The sequence below is a fragment of the Lepus europaeus genome, chromosome 12 (genome assembly GCF_033115175.1).
Source record: "Lepus europaeus isolate LE1 chromosome 12, mLepTim1.pri, whole genome shotgun sequence".
Taxonomy (NCBI): domain Eukaryota; kingdom Metazoa; phylum Chordata; class Mammalia; order Lagomorpha; family Leporidae; genus Lepus; species Lepus europaeus.
In genome coordinates, this window is record NC_084838.1 from 58,732,167 (window position 1) to 58,755,951 (window position 23,785).

The window sequence follows — 23,785 nt, forward strand, 5'->3', positions numbered from 1 at the left end:
CTATATGGGGGCAAACTGTTGAAATTGTTACCTAATATATACTAAACTGATCTTTTGTATATAAAGAGAATTGAAAATGAATCATGATGTGATTGGAAGGGGAGAGGGAGCGGGAAAGGGGAGGGTTGTGGGTGGGAGGGAAGTTTTGGGAGGGGGAAGCCATTGTAACCCATAAGCTGTACTTTGGAAATTTATATTCATTAAATAAAAGTTTAATAATAAAAAAAAGTGGTCATGAATCATATCTTTTGTTCTTTACGATATCTCTATAACTTAGCATAGGGTCTGGATATGTCTGATTAGTCACCAAACATGAAAGTGCTAGAATATTTGAAAGTAGTTTACTTTGCTTGGATCAGCCAGCTTGTTGCAGACTTTCTAGACTGGAAAGTAAATCTGTCTGCCCAAGTCTTCTGACTAGGTTAGTAGTTTTGTGTGTGGGAAGTAGGGTTGAGTGGGGATGGGGGGCATTGTGTGAACAGGCTGAGACACCTCTGCAAACTTGAACAGAGAAGAGACATATTTTAAGCAAGGTCTTGAGAAAACTGATTTGGTTATACTTGGGATGTGCTGGGTCAGTGAGAACAGAGGGGACTATGGTATTAATGGAGTAGTGAGAGTCTAAACACCTGCACCAAATGGCTAGAATTTAGACCAGAGGAAGAGCTTGATCCAAGAAAACATGCAATGGTGAGTGACTGATTACAAAGGGGAGCTAGGGAGAGTTGTCAGATCATTTAGAATGTTCTTGCAGGATACTGTTAAGTGACCCAACAAGATTGAAATGTGTATCTACAGTATGACCTCAATCATATAAAATTATACTTTGAAGAAAGGAGATGTAGATAAATCAACGTGGACAGTCATGATCTTTGGGTGTTAGAATTATGGATGATTGCCTTTTTGTTTTCCTTTTTCCCAAATTTGCAGCATTTTTTTCAAAGAGCACCTGTGAGAAAATACAGAGAAAAAGAAGTCTGGTTTGAGGCATGTTGGTCTCCATTCCTAGTCCTACCTTTCACAGCAATGGGGGTCAAATAGACATTTGGAGTTGAGGGCTACATTTATAGGTTAGGGGTCACCAGCTTGCTGTAGGAGTAGGTGGTTCCTCAAGGCGTTCTCTCAGGAAGGCAGCTGGACAGGTGGCCTGTCTGCAGCCCTGAAGTTTCCTCTGCATCTCAGTTGATTTTCCCTCTAAATACCCCAAATTGGAAAAATCTCAGTCATTTTGTAACCCTTCCTCATTTTTTCCCAAGCATCTGTTTCCTCCCTCTTTGTAGATTGGCCTTGATTCTGTGCTCTCATCCTTTCTCCTTGAACTAAGGTGGTGGTCTTCAAGTGATGGCTTGCCCACACCTGAGGGAATTTTGAAAACTATGAACTATGTTATTATTTTCATGTGCTAAGTAGCTTGCCAGTGTCATACAGCAAGTAGCTGGCAGAGCTGGGATTTGAACCTGGGCCTAGAGATACTGTCCTTAACCCAGAAGACAGCAAACACCTTCTAAACACTGGTAACATGAAATCCTAACTTTAAGCTGTTATTTCTTATCCTCAATGCTTGTTTCCAATTCTCTTCCTCCAAGTAACATTATTGTGAATGTTCACTGAAAGTCTGGTATTAAACTTATCATACATATCTACAATGAAAATTAAGAACACACCAAATGAAAGTTTTATTTTTAAATTTTAGTCATCTCAATTAATAAGATCAAAGTAAAATAATTATTACGGATATTACCAGTTCATTAAGCAAAGTACAGAGTTTATTAGAAATGCATCCGTCAGTGAAATGCCACAGGATTGTACTTTTTCCATCCCAGATGAATAGCATTTATTATGGAGAAAGAGAAAAGGCACACTCTAGCTTCATTTCCATTTTCTCTGTTTTACACTTAGAACTGCTAAGACACCTGTTCATATGAATGGCAGGTGGATTAGGAGCTTTTACCACACCATCATTCAGTTCTTAGAAGTTCTAGATTATATGCCAAATACTATACAGCACTTTAATGGTTTTGCTGAATGCAAAGAAATAGAATTCTCCCTCTTTTGATATTGTTACAGTCATTCACTTTCTCAGTTTCTGGAACAAGGCATAATAAGATGTATCAAGTGACTATTTCTAAAATTTAAATTAGTCTTTCATTGGGAGGCATTTTGTTCATTTCAGTGTACACAGAAAAGATTGAGAAAATAAAAATACTGTATTAGTTACTAATTCAGGTAACTTTTTCCAAGTTTTAAACAAAATGCTTTTTATCATACTGCTACAGAGATTTAGCTATGTTAATTGATGAAAATATCCAGTATATAGCCTAATTGGTAAAGCCAATGCTCATGGACAAATCTGGCTGACAAATCTGGCTTAATTTTCATTAGAAAATGTTCAGCTCACATTTCAGTTCAGGTAAATGAATTAATCTGCATTTTGAGAAAAATGATGAAAACGATGTTATTTAATGTATCTTGTGTGATTACTAAACAGTTCAGAATAAGATGTGCAAATAAAGTCAATTTATTCAGTTGATACAATAGAAATGCTACTTCTCATTAATTAGTAATGAAATACTATTATGTATAACTTAGTTATGAGGTGAGGAGTATGTTAGAAGTTACTTTGAAAAGTGTGGTTCCATGTATTTATCACAATTTAGTGTTGGACTTCCCAAACAAATCAGATACTGTCAGGTATAAAAACATTTATTTTGCTAAAACTCATGTCAAATTGTTTTTATGTATCTAATGAAAGAAGTAGCTATGTACTGCCAGATACTAAGTGCTTTGGCATTTGGATTCTAATTTATTTATTTTCATTTTTATTAACTAGATGTAGAAAATATTCAAAATTTTGTAACATAAAAATGATTAATTGTAGCTGAAAGTAATATTTTGATATTATTAGCTTAGGTTATAGCTCCATTTTTAAGTGATAAACCTAACTTCTGTCCACCTACTTTATCCAGTATGTTGTTTAAGTTTTTTGTACATCCAAAAAAATAACTTAAAAGGAATTTAAGGGAGTAGGCATTGTTTTCCTCTCAGGTGATGACACCTCCTAGGGATGGGTGAGCCTTGAGAAGAATAGAAAAGAACTGCATACCTTTGAATAGGTCAGGAGATGGAGGGAAGACCATTTTCAGTATTGGACACTTTTGCCTTGATCCCACAGGATGCTTTCCCAAGAGTTACATTTTGTTAAAATGGATTTGAGTGCAAGATGCAGATTCATCATGAAGGCCCCCTTTCACTTTATCTCTAAACTTTGAACAGTCCAACAAAAGCCTAAATATCAGGCTCTTGCTATGTCTTATGTATGCCCAAGGAAAGAGGAGGCTTTTCCAAACAATGAAAATTGCTAATTACTTTGGCATTCGGGAGACAGCTACAATCTGAGCCAGTGCACGATATATAATAAGGCAGGTATACATTTATTTTGTAAAGAAGGAAATGTGCAATTTTCAGAAGAGAAATTGTAATGGATAATCTGCATATGCATGCAGATGGGACAGTTTTAGAGTAGATATTGAATTGCAGGATCTGGAAGTTGAGTCCTTGTTGCACACCTCTTAGAAGGCTTTTACATAGCCCAGGGCTAGGCACATCACAGTTAGAAGTCCACTGGCTTAAAGCGTCTCCCAGGGGAATGATACAAAAATGTCACACTGTCTTTACATGACTCCAAACCATCCATGGCCCAGCTTGTTCTGTGTAATTTTCAGTGGTGGTGTGTAAGTGGAGGCATTTGGGTCACAGTCAAGATTACCTTGAACCTTCTCCTCTGGACTGTTCTACGTTAGGGACTGTGGCTCTGAACACTCTCATCTGCCACCATTACTGCTGGACCTGTGTCATTCTCCCAAGCTGACAAGTATTGCTTTCATTAAACATCTGCAGTCTTATCAGAATTTCTAAAATTAAAAATCATTTTAATATCACAAAGCATTTCATATTTTCTATATCCTGTTAAGGAGAAATAAATGTCTAAGCTTCTCAAGGATCTTTGCCTTTAGAATGAAACCTCTTACAGTCTGCCCATCTGATGTGTTTGGACTCATCTCCAACTGTTTTGCCTCTAGTGTTAACATGTGCTTTGGATATTGCATTCCCTTCCACACACACGGTGGCTATCACAGTATGTGCCTGGCCAGCAGCGTCCGCAGCTTCTGGAGACTTGTTAGAGATACACATGCTTAGTCTCCATTCCAGATCCTCTGCAGCAGAAACTCTGGGGAAGGTGGCCCAGCATCTGTGATGTAACAGGCCTTCCAGGCGACTCTGATGCACATGGTTGAGAATCACTGCTTTGGCTCATGGACTTACATCGCTCTCCTTTCTTGTCTGCTGACTGCCTAATTTTCATACAAGACTGTGCCTTCGCAGCAGAGATGCAAGTTGCTCTCTCTTCTGCATCCCTCAGTACTTTATCAAATCTTTTTTATAACATTTGTATCACCTGCATCTGTCAGCTTTTGAAGGTGGAGGCTGCAACATAAATTAGCTTCTGCATCTGCATACAGCACCTACCTCAGTGATAATGAGTGCTGGTGAATAAATGAATGTATGCATGAACAAAGGGGAAGAGCATTTTATGAATATTGGTGATCAATAAGGTCGACTGCTATGGCAAGATCTTGGAGAATAACGAAGGAAAAAAAAAAACAACTATGGGATTTCACAGTAACGCAAGTGCTGATGACCTTTGAAGTGCTTGCTTCAGCAGAGAGATGGGCAAGAAGCCCAGACTGCTAGGAGGTAGGGACTTCTGACATGATTAGGACTGGCAAGCCTCTTGTCAACCGTTCATCTGAACATGTGGTAAAAACAGAATTTCCTTGGGTGAAGTTTCTGAGTGACCTTAGGGCAGTTACCTAACTTCATTGAGCCTGTGATTTTGGAGTAGGATGAAGTAATATTATGTGTGTGTCTTAATTAAAAGATGCAGTGAGCTAACTGTGAGCCCCTAGAATGATATCTGACATGTACTTGGTACTTAAATGGTCATGCCTTGACTCCTCCCACCACCATCAGTTCTCATCATTGATTGCTGTTGAAGACATCCATCACCTTTGTAAATTTGTATGAGATGTGCAGTTGTCCAGGAGACCCATTATTGTAGTCATTGCAGAAATTGTGAGTTGCATTTGGCTAGGAACTCACATGCCTTTAGTTGAACCACTGACAGCTACTTTGGAGTTACATGGTATCCAGCGGAGAACTACCCCCAAAAGGAGTCCTATTAGGGTGCTTTTAGTTTCAAGCTACAGACTGCCACTCCAAGGCAAAAGAGATAGAGACCAAGGCAGGGAGATGGCGAGGGTGAAGTTGGTTGATTATTATTATTTTTGTCTCAAGTGACTGAAAATTCCAAGGGTAATGCCAACTTCAGCACTGCCAAATCTTCTGAATCAAGCAGTATTATCAGCAGTTGGTCTTTTTCAGATTGTCTTGCTGTCAGACTCAGTTGATTCGCATTCTCAAGCATACTTTCTCACTATGAATGTAGAGGAAACAGAAGGAATCCTAGAGTTTTAACTAAATGCTAGATTCACCCTCACTGTCCTGATTTAGGTCACTTACCTGTTCTTGAACCAGTTGCTGTGGTTGGGGGGCTGAGATATTTGCTGGTTTTACAGCCAGGGCAAAGGAATATGCAGTTCCATGAAATACTGGCATTGAGTGTAGAGGAAAAGTGAGTCCTTCGAGGGGAATACAGTTTCTGTTCCCAGAATTATGGGATGTAGACACAGAATAGGCAAGACATTGATTTTTGGAGTCCATCCCACTGAAGATACTTCAGACAAGCTGATGGGAGAAGGATAGTAACCAACAGCTAGAAATTCTATGAGCCATACTCACTCCAGCTTCACCAAGAGCAGCTTCAGTTTTTTGGTTTTTTTTTTAAGATTTATTTATTTATTTGAAAGTCAGAGTTACACAGAGAGGGGAGAGGCAGAGAGAGAGAGCAAGAGAGGTCCCCGATTGGCCGCAATGGCCAGAGCTGCGGTGATCTGAAGCCAGGAGCCAGGAGCTACTTCTGGGTCTCCTACGCGAGTGCAAGGGCCCAAGGACTTGGGCCGTCTTCTACTGCTTTCCCAGGCCATAGCTTAGAGCTGGATTGGAAGTGGAGCAGCTGGGTCTTGAACCAGCGCCCTTATGGGATGCCGTTGCTTCAGGCCAGGGCATTAACCCGCTACACCACAGTGCCAGCCCCAGCAGCTTCATTTTTATATATTTTATGTTGCCAATTTCTGGTTAAGATTTCATTTGGAAGTGGGATCATGACAGTACCATTGGATAAGTATGCAGATGGTTAGGCACATAAAGGATTAAATTAGGTAACATCTTGGGGTGAGTATTTCTCATAGTGGTTAAAATGCCACTAAGGACACCTGGATCTCATACCAGAGTCCCGACTTCACTTAGGATCCCGACTTCTTCCTAATTCACACCGTGGGAGGCAGTAGTGATGGCTCAAGTAGTTGAGTCCCTGCTGTCTACATGAGAGATTCAGTTGAGTTCCCAGCCCCTGGCTTTGGCCTGGCCCGGCCCTGGCTGTCGTTGCAGGCATTGGAAGAGTGAACCAGTGGATGGACGATCTCTGTCTCTCTCTGGCTCTCTGCCTTTCAAATTAAAAAAAAAAAAAAAAAATCTTTCCAGTTCCAGCATGAAGAACATGTTTTTGCCCTATCTTTTCCTCATTTCCATTGGCTTGACTCATATTCCTAACCCTACAAGAGCCACACAGGGACCCTCCACAAACATGATCATGTAATCAGGCAGAAGATCAGTGCTCAGTTTATAGATATCATAACTTTTAGAGTAATCGTCTCCTAACTTTTGTCCTGCCAAGGCTACTTACCCCCATACTGTCCCAATTTGGTGACTCAGTATGATCTGGCAAAAATGATCTGTGATCAGTATGATTTAAAGAAGAAGATTTTCATACATTCAAGAAATTTGACAGATCATAATTTCTGATATTTTCATGCTGAAATTTATAGTTGATATCTACAAGTTGAGCAGTTTGTTACTTCTCATGTTTGCCTCTTCTAGTAACTATCTCCTAAACTATGATTTTAAGGCTTTTTTCATTGTCTACTATTGAGTTTATTTAAGTAACTGGCTCACATGTTCATCCTTCCTAGCAGGTCCAAAGCTAGGCAGATGCCTGTGTCTATGTAAGTAGAGATGTATTGGAACACAGAGGTGCCAACTACTTTATGTCTTATCTGTGTGTGTCTGCCTTGGTGCTCTGGTAGCAAAAGTGAGTGTTTGTAAAAGAGAACATATGTCCCACAAATGCCAAATATTTATTCTTTGGTCTTATGGAATAAATAAAGTCATTGACCCCTGCTATACATTTATATGGTTTTATTACAGTATTACTACTTCTTGACATATGGCATACTTATGAAGAAAAATCTGGTCATGTCTTTATAATATTCTCACTCCCTGGTATTCTGAAAAGCATATCTAGGGAAATACTGTCTTACCTGTTCCATCTGTGCTCTTTCAATTCTCTGAAAACACTCCTTTTCCCTGTACCCTCAATGGTTTGGTCCTCTTATCTTTTCTAACCAGTAACCTTTTTTTCATGAGTTAGGGGGAGTAGAGTTAAGTTTTCCACCCAGCACTTGAACAGCTTTGAACATACACCTGTGTCTACCTGATGCAGGCATACAAAGTGCCAAATGCATGCATGGAAATCAGGGTTTGGTGTTCTGTTATTTCCCCCTGTTGAGTTCTCTCAATTTCATCTTCGTTGTGTTTGTAGCTGTGTGTTCCATGTGTAGTCCAAGCTGGTTGACAAAGGGAATGGAAGAGGAGCACAGTTTTCCTACCTGGTCACTGGTTTCTGTTCTCAGATCAGCTGCTCATCAGAAGGCTGAGTGGTTAAGCTGTACTTGAAGAAGAACAAGGATAATAATACCCTTTTCCTGCTTTTTTACAGCCTAAATGCCCTGTGGAGTGAGAGAAGACTTCAATCCCTAGGCTTGTGATTCCCTTATCTTTCCCGAACGTTAAATTAATTTTTAAGGCTATTTATTCAAAGTTGACTTAACCACTAGAATAGGAAAGATCAGACAAATCAGCTGCAAGAAATGAAGTATGAGGAAACCCGAACTCTTTGACAAAGTATTCCTGGGAGTAAATGTGTTGAATGAAGCCAGCGGGTAAATGATAAGGGCCTTTACACTGTGGATGTAAGAAAGCAATTTATCAAGAGTACATGAACTCTCTAGTGACCACAAGTCAGGAGGAAACACGAGTGGAGGAGGAACCCTGAAAAATACATTTGAAATACGAAAAAATCTGTGTGCATGCACTTTTAAGTAGCTCCATTATTATGCAGGAAAACTGCAAATATTAAAATAGCAGCTGCTTGGAGCGTGCATGCACTATAGCGCTCTACTATGGGCCGAGGTGTTAGGGGAAGCAGTTGGGAAGGGCGAGGCAGTGTTTTAGAATTCATAGAAACCTCAGGTGTAGTTATGATTTGAGCCTGGCTGTGGTCTGATACCCACTTGCCTGACTCACGATGAGGTCAAATGACCATCTTTCAGGCTTACATGTTTATCTTTCTTAATCTCTAAAAGGGCAAACATGTATAATTCTGACAGTTTAACCATAATGTCTTTTGTGTTCTCTTAAGGAGTTCAGAGTGCTGCTTATCCTTTATCTCATTCATCCTTGCAGCATCTCTTTGAACCCCTATGACACAATGTTATCTTAATTGTTCACTTTAAAGAAACTGAGACAAAATGTAATTATATTAGCAGCAGCAGGGTTCCCAGTAAGTCAAGTATGAATGTAGACTAGAATCTATGACCTTATCTTGACTTCTGGCTGTAGGGAAGAGATGGCATTGCTTAAATTTGTGTAGAAAAAGAGTCCCATTGTTGAAATATTAGTCTCATTAAAAGTATTCCAGAAACCTTCATGCTCATCTTTCAAACAGTTGGTGGAAATACATAGAAATTCTCAAATTTTGGTTTTAGTCATTTGTTTCCATTTTCATCTGATACCTTTGTCAGAGCTGTTAACAAAGTGACTACATTATGACGAATTTCCTCCAACTTTCATAAAACTTGCCAGTGAATTCAAACACTGTCTTTATACCTGAGCAGCAAGAGTGCAATTGGGAGAACCAAGTTTTCAGTTAATCCCCTTAGCTTAACTTGGGTTAAATTACTAACCTTCCACACGGCTGTCAACTTTCTTTATCCTTTTTAAATAAGGTCTCTGGCTCCTATAGCCTGAAGAAGACACTCTTCTTCCTCTTTAAACCATTCAGGTGTTGTAAGGGTCAAATCTAACTGGAAAAAACAACTAGTATTGGCTAAGCCTCCTCGTATGATATGAATTAGCAGTTGTTTGCAGTGTGGTTTTTGTTTTGTTTTGTTTTGCTTTTGTGGGAGGAGGTGGGGGACACTGGCAACTGGAGTCAGAGTCCAGTTAGTGGATTACTCCTTCAGGTTTTCAGAGCCACGGCCATTTAGAAACATCCTCAGTGTCTCTCTTTCTGAAGGCTGAATGTGTTTTGTATCTGCTGTCCGGTGCAATTTATAAGCACCAAAAGGAAAGAAAGCAAACAAGTAGGTGAAACAGGGAGGGTGGTGGAAGAGAACTATTTGCATTGCTAAGATCGGACTTAAACTAAATCTGTGGTTATTATCATCCATCTGTAGAAATGCAGGGCTGAATAACTTCCAGTAGTGTTTCTAATTTCTCTGTCTCTGTTTCTCCTCTTTATCCCCACCTCCCAACCTTGGAACTTTTGGTGGGACCACCACAGCCTTGGATAAGCTCAGCACGCAGCACCTGTACCACCCTACCCAAGTGGAAATTGTGCAGTCCAACGTGGTGTTTGACATCAGCAGCTTGATGCTTTATGGGACGCAAGCAGTGCCTGTGCGGCTAAAGATCCTTCTGGACCGGCTCTTTAGCGTCCTGAAGCAAGAGGAGGTGCTGCACATTCTGCACGGCCTGGGCTGGACTCTGCGGGACTACGTCAGGGGATACATCCTTCAGGTAGGGGGAGCACTTGAATACAGGTGTCTGGGGCCAGCTCCAGGAGGGCATGGGTCCTTGGATTGTGTCTCGTCGATCTAGGTCTGCTCAAGCTCCTCCGGTTAAAGTGATCATTCCAGCAGCTTGCCAGGGATCAGAAAGAAGGCAAGAGTTCCCTGCAGGCCACCTTTGGGTTGCCCTGGTGTGTGTCAGAACGGCTTCTGGTAGCATCACTTTGCTCCCTTTTTAATTCAACTCTCTCTGCAGCATGGGCTTTCTTGCTTCTCGGGAAAGTCTTATTGTAGACCATTGAAGAGGGGGCAGCAGGCTCCGAGGTGGGTGATGGGCATGTGCATATCAGAGATTACACTTCATCTGGGTTGACTAGGGTTTTTCCTCAAGTTCATTTTGTAGGCATGCTGTCTGTCTTGGTTGACTGTGTCTCCTCACTTGGTTTCTTCATCCAAATCAAAGAAAGAACTGTAGCCTGTGTACACTCCCTGCTTTTATAACCAGTGAACCCTCACAGCATAGCTTTCAGAGTCCCCTTCTGAAAATACAGACAGGGTGATATATTTGGTTTAGTTTTCCCAGCAGCTAGCTTTTCAGTATTGAGCCCCTTGTTTATATCCACAGCACTTCCAATCTGGAAAGGGTCTGAAGATTTTTCTGGGAGACCCTCAGCCACCCCACCCCCTACATCCATTTCTTCGTTTGTTGTTGTTTCTGTAGTATGTCATGCATCACTTTGCATTGTATGCTTTGCCTCTGAGATACTTTTGTGACTATATGTCTTCCTGTAATCCTTGAAGAGGGTGATTATTGAGAACAGCGTACTAGGAAATACCAGAACCCAAAAGGACTATACTGGATAATGAAGAAGAACCACCTCCTGTTGCAGGAGACCTCAATTTGAAAAGGGAGCCTCTGCAGTGATTTTTGAGATTTCCCATGTGGATAATACTGAGAGAATTTAGTCCTACCAAAAAATTGTTTGAGGCTGCATCAGCCTTGGATAGTGCTAGAGATGATTTCCTATGTTTATTCCCTGCACCACACTGTGCTATATGCAAGGTCTTGGCTGCCAATTTGGTATATGAAGAGTAGAGAGCCTCAAGTCTGCCCTGCGCTTTAACCTGGCCTCCAAACACAAATTCCTGTCGATATCCTGTCCAGGATGGGAGAGCAGTGAAGGGAAGGTAAGTAGAAACAGAAAAGGTAGGGGAATGGAGTAATCTGTCTGCTCCCAGGGTAGAATTATTTCTTAGTTTACTGGGAGTCTTAGTTTGGAAGGCACAGAAAACTTGGCCCTCAGAAGAATAGATGAAGATGGTGATAATGATAATAATTATTATACCTTACGTTTTTAGTTTATATAGCACACTCATAAGCATTATCTCATTTGCCTCAGGATGGGGACATTTCAGGATAAGTGGGAAGCTAAGTCCGGGGTGATCAGGGGAAATGAGAGGCCACAAGATGCAGGAGGAAGCGGCCCAAAACAATAGAGCACAGAACCAGTTTCACAGCACTGCAGAGACCAAGGCCTGGAGATGCATACAGTGCCACAACCTTCTGCAGTGATTTCTACAACTTGATCCGTATTGTCTGTTCTGGATGAATTTTACCCTACGTGAAGGAACAGACCTTGTGCAGTTGTTTGAATGAAAGTTATCATGCCTGGCAGATAGTCTTTTCTTTATGCAAATTCTACAGGTGTCATGCCCCTATCTGGTGCCTCCACTGTGCTGCCTGTTCCTGTCACCAATGTGGTACTTCAGTTCCAGGTGTATTTCTTGCCTAACAGGCCTAGAGCATATGCATTGTGTCCAAACAAATAGGTCAGTGCATGGCTAAGCTTATTTGCCATCTTAACAACCAAGCTCACTGTGGCATTTCCTGGTAGTAAGTATAGAATCTACTGGTTATTCTGTGACAGTGGACACTCTTCTGCCTTGAATAGTACCTGGTTTTTTTTAACTGAAATAATTATTTAAGTGTTAATTTCCCTTCACATTTCAACATATTTAAGGCAAAACTAGAAAATGTGCTCCTTTAAAATGTATTTCATATTTATTTTGTTGTATGAGGGCCCAAAATTTAAAGATACAAAATTGTAAGAGAAATGAAGTATAAGAGGAAAACTGAAAAAAATGGTAAACTAAAATTTGTAAGGTCTCTTATTTGGATGTGAACTATTACATATAAAACATAGCATCACTTGTTATAATACTTAAATTATGATTGATTTCATACATTTGATACAGATTTTGACAGTCTCAAGTTTAATGTAGTATTTCTCCTTTCAGAATCCAGAAATGACATTTTCAGAAAATCGTAGATGATGTCTGTATTAGAGGAACTCCAGGTTTAGTTTCTGTCTTGTTTATTGATAGAATTGATGTAATATAGATTTTATTTAAATGATGCTTTTGTCATTTAGCATTTGTAACTCACTTGTTCCTTGTTAGAAAACAGCTCTTGGGGCAGGTGCCATTTTAAAACAGGACTACAAATATGGAAGCCTGCAGGTGCACACATAACAGCTCACTGAGATGGAACACCTAAACATAGCAATGGCAGCAGGCATTAGACCAGTGAATGGGCATTAGACCACTGGTGGGCAGGCATTAGACCAGTGAATCTAGTGTGTGCAGGTGATCCAGAGCTGTGAGCAGAGAGAATGGCCCACAGTCCCCTGACCCAGAGCTCAGTGAGAAAGTGGCTGGACAGCTACAAGGGGCAGAGGGATGCCCGCATCCTCTGGTCTCAGCATCTGTGGAAACCTTATATTTTTTTTGTGTGTGTCTATTGTGTTTATTTTTCAAAACAGTTTTGAATGGGACAATCCTGACTCTACAATTTTCTTTTTTTTAACTTTTAGTTAATAAATATAAATTTCCAAAGTTAAAAAGGTTGCAGGACGCAAAACTGTTAATACTTATGTAGTGACAAAATGCACATTTTGTTAAAAATAAACCACAAGAGCTAGAGCTAGACTCTTAACAATAAACCCTTTTCTTCTATAGCAATGTTATTTTATTATTGTCCAATATTTAAAATTATATGTAGTAATGACAAGGTATACACAAATGACTTTGAATATAATTGCATATAGCATTTTTGCAATGGCAGACTATAAAATGTCCATCCGAAGGCTGTGGAACTTTCTGATGCACTGTTAGTGTACAAGTCATTTTATCTGGCTAAAACTCAATTGTCTTGTAGCCCTCAAGGCATCAATTTTAACATTATTGCTCTCAACAACAGTATATTGAATATTATGTCAGTTAAAGGAGAATAATTATCAAGGCAAGTTAGGGTGGCTGTTAGTCTTACCACATATTGACTTGGTTAGCAGTTGGCTATAGATTGTGTTACTGGGCAAATGAAGATGTACGGTTAGTTGAACTGGTCAAGCCAGGATATTAATTTAGCTCTCTCTGGGCCTCAAACTGCATCCCTTATGTATACACAGTGACTCTTGCCTTTAGAAATAGTTTTGAATGTGGAACAATATCAGGTCTTTTATCTGATTCTGAATTTTTGGTTTGAGGCCGGGCAGGGGAGCAGTCCATTCAAAGCTATTGCTTGTCAATGTGAATGGGAAGATTCTTAAGAGGAAAGAGGAGATAGAAGTAATGCCAAAAATTCATTAAAAAGACTGTTAAAAGTCTATTCAGATCATGTACATTTTAGACAAAAATTACTTTTTACTTTTGTGATTGTCATTCATTAGCCAGTTTGATCTAAAATGTGTAGCATAACTTATACCACTATTAAGAACCCAGGTAATATCATAAAGGTAAAATATAGCATGCCCCTACGTACTTATTATGCATTCAGAAAATATAGAAAATGGTAAATTTTAAGCATTTTCCCAAAAACAACAAAAATGGGAATATGCAATTAGTTGCTAAAATCTAAGTGAAAAGGAGCATGCAAAGTTTTTTTCTACTACTAAGGAATAATTCTTCCTCACTGTACATTTACTGACAATAAAAGCAGACCCCTATCTCTTGTGCTTCCTTCATTTTTCCCTGTCTTTGTCTTAGGAAATAAGAACATAGTTGATTTTCATTGTCCAACTTAGTCATTTTAGAATCAAATTTTCACCAGTCTCTTTTCAGTATGAACACATAACTGAGTTGCCAGGGCACAAACACTAGCCTGTGTCTCTGGAAATCTCCATCTGCAAATGGGTCCTGCCAGAATTCAGAGAACCAGCTCAATCATTGGGAATAATTAGCTCAGGTGTCAGCAGCCTTGCAACAAGAGAACTGGTGATGCACACATCTCAAGTCACCCGTGTCTTAATGGACAGTCAATACCACGCAAGAGCGTATCTCAGCATTTCTGAAGTGCCAATGTGGGCGTTGGTATTTGGGGGCCGACTTCAGATTTGGGAGAAAGTACCTCTGGGAACCCTTCCCTTACAACCTCTGTGGTGCACACTATCATAGTAGAGGTACTGAGAAATTTTGGAGTATGTGGAGTTTGTGAGGGTAGGTAAGTAGCTTTAACCAATCTTCGCCACTTTGTAACTTTTCCCTCTGATGCTCATCAGAAGTTTTATTTCCTGAATATACACAGTTCTTCCTCAACATGGGAATTTGTATGTAAGGACCCTTCTGCCAGGAATATGCTACTATTCTCTTTGCATGCATAATTTTTAGATCTTTACATATAAGCTGAAATTCTGGTTTTCTTAAAGAGGAACACAACCAATGTGAGTCTTTTCATACATTGGTGTCTTAGGATTTGTAATTTAAAATCAAGCAATTAAGTCAACTGTTAAAATGTTTTTCCTGGTTTCCTCACTAGGATACACCACAAATGCATGGCACTCAATGAGTGTTGGTAAAATGAATGGATAAAGAAACCTGCTTACCTTGGTATAGCTGATGTTTCACCATAGAACTTGGACTATCTGGTTGTTCGGTTGGTCAAAGGGCCCTTAGTCTGTCTGCAGGAAGCTGAGGGATTGCTGTAGCAGCAAGTGGGTATGGAGGACTGTAAGAGGAAAAGCAAAGGCTGCCATGCCTCCTAGCTAGTGCTCTGTGTAGAATAAGTGTTTTGTGGTATCCATGTGGTAGAAAACGTCAATATTGAACACTGTGTTTAAACAGCCCTTTGTGGAGCAAGTTCACATGTGTTGGTTCTTTGAATCCTCTTATCCCACCCTCTTGTTGATCTTGAGGCTCAGAGAGGTTAAGTGACTTTAAGAAGCTGTTTAATAGCACAGTTGATACACTGCAAGCTTCCCAAAGATAAGAACCACATGGCTACAGTTTACCCCAGTAGGCAACTCCCAGCATCCAGCCTGGAGATAATAGGCATAGTAAATGTTGTAAGGAGGAAATTTTGAAATCTGTCTTGAATCAGATGCCTGATTTTAAGGGCAGATTTTTTTTTTATGTTGTTGTTTTTGTTTTTAAAGTCTACCAAATTGTCATTCTAGAATGTAGTGTAGTATGTGAGAGCCTTGTATGTTCAGATGGCAGTTTGGGGAACAGAAAGGTCAGATCATCTGTGTCTGACTTTGGGAAAAATTAAATTATTGTGTTCCTTTCTTGGCTGTTTTCTAATATTCCATTTGTTTCAGGTTGTCTATGCCTTTGTTCTCTCTCATTTCCATAACTGAAATATTTACAATGAACGTTTCACTTATAAATCCTGCTCTTTGACTTACCTTTCTGGGAACACATGTCTTTTGCAGTTGCATATAAAAATGAAAGTTTTGTATGTAACTAATAAGCTTTGCATCATGTGTGGAGGGTAGATGAGAGAGACGAAGTGCTCCTTTTAGGCTATAAAGCCTATCAAGTTGCATGGTAAAAGGGCACCAGATATGGAATCAAAGGATTGGGTGAAAGAACCAGTTCTTCCACTGAGTCTCTGAGTATGGAAAACTTTGTCATGCTCAGCCTTACTTTCCATATCTTTAATACTGAAATAACCCCTTTTACCTCTCTTGCCACTGAGTGACTAAAAGATGAAATAATATACATAGAAAATATGTTGTAAACTCTGACTCCGTAAATTAGTACTTTTTCCACATATATCTATATATAAAATTAATTCTGACTAGTTATAACTTGGAAATATCAGAAGCCACGCATGTTTCTCTGCAGATGTCAAATGTTTAGAAAAGATAGGAAATACCTTTTAGGCTTTAGTCAATATCAGTAAGACAAACGTATATTCTCTTAGTAAGTAAACCCTGGGAAACTAGTGGGTTGGCTCCTGGCTTGGGCCCAGCTCATCCCTGTCTGCTGTGACATTTGGGGACTAAACCAGCAGATCAATTGATCACTCTGTCTCTCTGTTCCTTCATCCTCCTTCTTTCTTCTTCTTCCTTTTTGTCACTCTGCCTTTCAAATAAATAGAGAAATCTTTAAAAATAATGAAGTCAATGTGGCCATGAGATCAAGGGGAGCTAGGACACAGGTTGAGCAGCCACTTTCGGCGGCACCTCTGTATCATAAATACGGGCACAGGTCTGTGGCCCCCTAGGAGTGGTACTGTAGCCATAATTATCCCTTATTTTCTCACAATTGAACAAGGAAAATTTGATGTAGCAGAGTCTTGTGGGAAAGCAGCTTCTTGGGTTTGAATCTTAAGGCTTCAGTCCTTACCAGATATATGAAATAAGGCCTATGTCTTTATTTACCTCCATTCTCTCACCTGTAAAACAAGGGTAGTAATGTACTTCATAGTTGTGTTGTGAAGAAAAAAGTAAGGTGACGCATGCAAAACATTTTGCAATGCCATTTGCTAAGGATTCTGGCAATGTTAACTGTTAATACACTGATGAAAAGCTGATGGTGTAGACTATTGAAAATGACTGCCAACCTGGTCTTTCTTTCTTTTTTTTTTTTTTTTATTTTTGACAGGCAGAGTGGACAGTGAGAGAGAGAGACAGAGAGAAAGGTCTTCCTTTGCCGTTGGTTCACCCTCTAATGGACGCCGCAGTAGCGCGCTGCGGCCGGCGCACCGCGCTGTTCCGATGGCAGGAGCCAGATGCTTCTCCTGGTCTCCCATGGGGTGCAGGACCCAAGCACTTGGGCCATCCTCCACTGCACTCCCTGGCCACAGCAGAGAGCTGGCCTGGAAGAGGGGCAACCGGGACAGGATCGGTGCCCCAACCGGGACTAGAACCCGGTGTGCCGGCGCCGCAAGGCGGAGGATTAGCCTGTTGAGCCACGGCGCCGGCCCCAACCTGGTCTTTCTAGTACTTTGTTTTTAGAGAAGTCTTTAGTACTGAATTTCTGTATTTCACTATGCTTCGTAGAGCAGTCAGGCAGGCAAAAGGGTAGCTTCTATCCAATTACAAATAAATGATGCATGCATATGTATACACACAGACATATCTATATGAATATATGTCTGCTTATGAACATACAGGAACACAGGAGCAGGAGAATATCATGACAGACATGAGGCTTTTAGGTTACACAAACTTGGCTGTGAATCCTGGCTTTACCTTTTCATGGCTCTGCAACCCAAGACAGATAACACATTTGAACATCAGTTTCTTCATCTAGGTAAAAGTTAAATGAAATGATAAAGTGTTCAGGACAGTAACTAGCCCATAACACTCCTGTTAATATTAACTATTTCTGCATTGTAAGTGTGTATGCATTTACATCTGTGCATTTTTAATAACTTATTCATTATATGACACTGTTATTTTTAAATGACCATTACATTTCCTTATTCCATCAACTCTTCCAAGTCCCTGGCACAGAATGAATGAATACTCAGTGATTTTGTTAAAATGATTAAAGTACCTAGGCTTTCACTGCACTGAATAAAGTAAATCTTAGTTCAAATAAGCAGCCTTTTTACAGGTATTATCTGATGTCACAGATTTTTTAAAAATTTCTGGAGTATAAAGAATAATGGACCTAGGTATAAATTCATTTAATGATGAGTCAAATGGCAACTTTTATTGATTAACTACCATATGCTGAGTCCACAAGAGCTGATCTCAGGACTCCTATACTAACAGGTGAGACAGCTGCAGCAAATCAGAGAAAGTTGCGCGGTCCGAACGTACTGATGTCACCGGGCACTTACCTGGAGGTGGGATTCTTGTCCTCAAGTGAAGTCTAGATTGCACCACCGTGTACAAGGAAGGTGTCCCTGCCTCATGTCTTTGTTGGGCACGAAGGAGCACATGTGTGAGTTGTCAAGATTGCCAGCATTTGGCAGAGAGATACAAGAGAGATGGTTCAGGGCAGTGTATTATATTTTGAGTGTCTATTCTCCAGAGTGTTGGTACCCCTCTACAAACATTATCCTGGCAATCCTCCTAACCCCCCTATTAGAGAGATCGTTTCAGAGACTATTATCCCTGGTTTTGAAGTTACCGTGGCTGAAGGCCTCAGGCAGACTCAGAGCTGGAAGTGGAATACAGGGAATCTGAATCCCTTGCCAAAGCTCTAGCTATTTGCACAGCAATGAAAATAAACACCTCAGATCCAAGGACGTAGCTTGATGTTTTATGCTCAGAGTTCAAATAAAAATATTCCTCCCTTTACCCTTGCGAAACAGAAACAGATAGCTCCCCAGATTCCGGGATGGAATGTAGTGACTGCTGGAGCAGAGTTTGTGCTGGTGGGACATGGAGAAGGGGATTTTGCATTGTGCAAGAGAAACAGAAATGAGCCCGTATCTCCTTGGCCAGTCACCATTTGCTAAGAACCAGTTAAGAGTGACCTGAGATAGATACCCTCTCTGATGGCACTGATGAAACCAGATGATCTCCAGAGTAGTACTTCATGCTGCTTGTTGAGTTTTACATACAGAGCTCCTGGGCCATGTATATAAACCTGAAGTCTACCACCAGTTCATTCTTTAGCCATGCAAAATTTCTAGGAGCCTCATTTTCCTAGTGGTACCTTCTTAAGGGAGTTTTCAGGGTGAAGGGAAGTGATGTTTTAAATGCACGGTGGAACTCGGTAAATTTAATTCCTTAAGTAGAGTGATCTTCCAATCCCAACCCCCACCCCCACCCCCTGAAGTTTACAGAACGGCAGAAGCATTACGGCTCTTCTCCTTACCCATGCATTTTATTAGGACTACTTGGTCCTTTGTTAGTATTTCTCCTGGTTTGGCAGACAGGCCACAAAGTTGAGTGGGGCTTGCACAGGACTGAAATATGTGTTGTGACTGTAGCCAGTAATCACCGGGAGCGTCTCAAGGCCTGGTCCTAGCCCAGGATATGTTACTTTTGAGTGACCCACAGTTCAAGTACTGATACATGAAATTGTGAAGGGCTGTGAAAACAAGAAATTGAGATAAGGATCTGGGTGGGTTTCTGGAAGCATCTGCTAAGGCCAAACAGATGGAACCAACATAAATAGCCATGTGCTTTAGCCATATATGTAATGCTGATGGCAACTGGAAAATAACATGTGGGCCAGTACATTTGCTAGTCGAATCAAAGTGACCACTGCCAAACTGAATTACTCTGGGAAGACCTGCTGAAAGAGAAGATTCCTAAGGAAAAAGAACGACGTTGTTAGAGAGGGTGCAGCATGCATTTTCCCATACAGGAAGAATGTTAATCTGTAAAGAGGTATGACCAAGTTTATCAGGGTTGGGGGCAGGAGTTGAATGTCAGTTAAGTGAGCAGCTTTGGGCTGTAATATTGGTGAGTGTGATTAAGCCAGAAGTGAGACTGTTAATTCGAAGCTTCTCCTGATTCATCTGATGTTTGTGCATCACTGCTCCTTTCTAAGGGATGTGACTGGTGTTTTGCAGACCTGGCATTTGTTGCCAGTAACCCTCACACTTAAAAAGGTAGGTAACTAGCTAGCGACTTTATACACATTCAAGAAGCCCACCATTGAGAGTGTTCTCATTTGTTGGTGGCAACTTAATAATCGGTTGTTCTGTCTCTTCCCACCTCCTCCTCTCCCTTCTTCCTCCTCTATCCCTTTCCACTTTTCTTTTTTCTGGCAGTCAAAGTAGGCTTGAGATGTTAAGTTTGCTAAGTTTTCATTTCAATGGTGGAATATCTCGCATGGCTATTGTAGATCATAATACTCAGACATTACACCCCCAAATGAGGCAAATAGATATCAGTTGGGATGCATTTTCTGTCCAGAATGCATCTTTAGTTTTAGAGTTTTAGTTTTCATCTTACCTTATAGCTCCCAAGAAAAGCATTTTTCAGAAGCTTGGCGAACTGGAGGTTCTTTGTGTAAGGCGATGCTTTGCCCTGGTTTCCTTGTTCTCATGTAATTTCTCTCTGTAACAAAGCCATAATAATAGTGTCCACAGCAGCTTTCTAGTTAGTATGAGTAATGTGGTTACTGTATTTTCTATTTTTATTTTAATATGTATTTCCTGCTGTGGATTTTTCTCTCTCTTTTTTTTTCGGTTTTAAAAATAGTGTTGAGTAAATGTGGTAATTTGAAGACTGGTGCCTACTCTTGAATGCAGTTCTGAAGGCAGCCTTGGTATACAACAGGCGTTTCCTTTAGGTTCCTTAGTAGGGAAAATAGGAATATGTTTGGAACACAAACCACTGGCATGGTTGACTTGTGGTCATGTCAGTCCAGACTTCAGAAGAATTGGCCTTTAAACAATGGACTGTCCTGTAGATTTTGTCTCTAGAGTACTCGTTAATAGTAAGTCTGTTTTATGGTATGTTGATAAAACACAGAATTAGGTACCCAGAGAAGCACCTTAAATGTTTCATTCATTTGTTGCTCTTAAAGTATGCCCACATGTTTAGAAATTCTTAAATGAACAATAACAAAACACACTTAAATTCCCCTCGAAAGAGTAATTAAGAGCTACTTGTCTCTGTGCTGTCATCCCTGCCAGAATTGGAGTTCATGCTGAGTATATTCCATTGAGTCAGCCATCATTCCATCACCAGCAGGGATTGCTTTTCCACGTATTGACATGTGAGGGAATGTCTGTCTTGCAGTAGCCATGGGCTGGTGCCAGATTTTGAGATCCATAGGGGCAGTGCTGGGAGCTTTTCAATTCCGAATCAGGGTTCCAATTCATAAGCGCTGAGCCAGGGAAGCTGGGTGGAATCTGTGGCCAAAACCACGGCAGAAAACTTTCCCCCCTTTCCCCTTCTCTCAGTGCTTTATTGCTTTAAAATATGAGTGCCTGTGTCCATTGATCCTCTGGTGACTTTCTGTTGGATTCAAATTGTGGTCTCTTAGGTGAAAAGGTCAGTGTGTTATTCATCCAGCCACACATTGATGGAGATTAACGGAGAACAGTACGAGGCATTTGGATCCTGCCAGACCTGGGGCACCTGAAGGAAGTTTATTTCTTTTCTCCCTAGCCTTCATATGCCTGCTGAAGAAGAGGACTGCCCTGCCTTCTGGGAGTGGGGGAGGGTTTTGATTGGCTGTGTGTTAACTGCCTCAAATCCACGGCCATAGGGTGAGTAAGAACCCCTGAGAATCCAACATGTCATCTTTGCAGCATCACCTGATTTAGTGCTTTTCCTCAAGTCGGAGATGTCTCAGGGGGCCTTTTTCCCTTGCAGCACTGATCTTTCAATGAGGTGCTAGTGTCTGTCCTGAGCGGTAACAAGGAAAAGCCATGAAGTGTGAACAGCTCTTATTAGGGGGTAAATGTCATTAACGCCTCTGTAGGCTTCTCTGCAATCTGAATGCTCTTGTCAAGAGACTGACTCGCTGAAGCCTCTTTTAAAATCACAGAAATGGAGTTGAAGATGCTGAAGTTTTACATGTTAATTAAGCAAGGCCACTGGCTCCTTTGACGTACACATTTTTGCAACCAGTGAGGCTTGTATGGCTTTTGAGGACAATCCTCTAAAATAAGGCTATTGAAAAAGAAACCTGTTCACAAAAATTATTTTAAGGGTTTGAGAAGCACTTGGGTTACTCTAAATCAAAGTTTAGATCATTTTTGGTGGTAACAGGGAGCAGATACTCGTACTTCTGTCCATTTTAATTTTCTAAATGCAGAGACTCATATTCTCAGAACCTGAATGCTGTTACCCTGCATATTTTTGGGTATGATATAACATGAGCATTTCACATAAATGAGTAGATCAGTCTGGATTAAGGTGATATTTGAAGAAGCAAACATTTAAATAGTGGTTTTAATATTTTCAATACATAGGCCAGCGCCACGGCTCAATAGGCTAATCTTCTGCCTTGCGGCGCCGGCACACCGGGTTCTAGTCCCAGTCGGGGTGGCGGATTCTGTCCCGGTTGCCCCTCTTCCAGGCCAGCTCTCTGCTATGGCCAGGGAGGGCAGTGGAGGATGGCCCAAGTGCTTGGGCTCTGCACCCCATGGGAGACCAGGAGGAAGCACCTGGCTCCTGGCTTCCAATCAGCGTGATGCGCCAGCCGCGGCGGCAATTGGAGGGTGAACCAACAGCAAAGGAAGACCTTTCTCTCTGTCTCTCTCTCTCACTGTCCACTCTGCCTATCAAAAAAATTTTTTTTTCAATACATAAATAGAAATATTTCTCCAGCCGTGAGTTCCTTTTATATAAAATTCTAGCATTTTCTTCAAGCAAAAATTTTATATGCAAATACTTGGCTTTGTAAAGCCCTTCTCTGACTTTGAGAATTTCAGTGTCTTTGAGTGGGTTGTGTCTTTGAGTTAACAAAGCACAGTAAATAGTTACATGGTGCAGCAGTTAGAAATTTTCTCTTTTACTGTGCATAGTAATTTTAAGAAAAGAAAAATGATTAAACTTTGGGAGGTAAATGCAGACAAGTTGTAGACAAGTTAGAGGTGGTGAATGGAAAGTAAGTATATGGTAACCATATGGTAATTGAAGATGTGTTTTTCAGAATGTTCTGGTTATTTACTATATACTCATCTTTTAAGATTTATTTGTTTGAAAGACAGAGAGACAGAGACCTTCCATCCACTGATTCACTCCCTAAATGTCCTTAATAGCAATGGCTATGGCAGACAGTCCAGGAGTTCAGAACTCAACCTGGGACTCCCACGTGGATGGCAGGGACTCTGGCACCTCATCTGCTGTCTCCCACGAGCATTGTCAGGAAGCTGGCAGGCACCCCAAGTGGCCGCTTAACTCGCTTTGCACAACTGCTGCTCCACATGTCTGTTTTAAATTTGATCCTCCATCCCTTTGGGATACAGGTTTCTTATTTTTTTCCCACAGATTTCCGATTCTTTCCCCCAAAATTGAGGATTTTAGAAAATATATCCATTCAATAGATATTTGAGTGGCATACAAGCAGTAAACAGCATACTTTTTTAAAAAAAGATTTATTTATTTATTTATTTATTTGAGAGGTAGAGTTACAGACAGTGAGAGGAAGAGACAGAGAGAAAGGTCTTCCTTCCATTGGTTCACTGCCCAAATGACCACAACGGCTGGAGCTGCACCAATCTGAAGCCAGGAGCCAGGAGCTTCTTCCTGGTCTCCCATGTGGGTGCAGGGGACCCAGCACTTGGGCCATCTTCTACTGCTTTCCTAGGCCATAGCAGAGAGCTGGATTGGAAGAGGAGCAGCTGGGACTAGAACTGGTGCTCATATCGTATGCTGGCGCCACAGGCGGAGGATTAACCTGCGCCATGCCGCCGGCCCCAACAGGATACTTTTTGTAAGACTTTTTATAACTTTAAATTTAGTGGAGTTTGGTGGCTCAAGCTAATCCAAAAGAAAGCCGAAATCTTGGGTTCATTTTCTAATGAATATATAACCGATAATTAGTGCAATGATGAGTTATATGTGAGTAGACTCTTTGGACCCCATATTTCGACCTTCTTGAAAAGTTAA

The 23,785-nt window shown here is 40.8% G+C and overlaps 1 protein-coding gene across 27 annotated transcripts in view; it reads left to right on the forward strand.

Moving 5' to 3' along the window:
* The window catches only part of BNC2 (basonuclin zinc finger protein 2), a 454,605-nt gene that overhangs the window by 317,737 nt on the left and 113,083 nt on the right, over window positions 1-23,785 (forward strand). For all 27 annotated transcript variants that reach the window (XM_062208177.1, XM_062208178.1, XM_062208176.1 and 24 more), the window contains one exon: window positions 9,800-10,035. In XM_062208177.1, coding sequence (XP_062064161.1) covers window positions 9,800-10,035 — 236 coding nt within the window. The remainder of the gene's footprint in view (window positions 1-9,799; window positions 10,036-23,785) is intronic.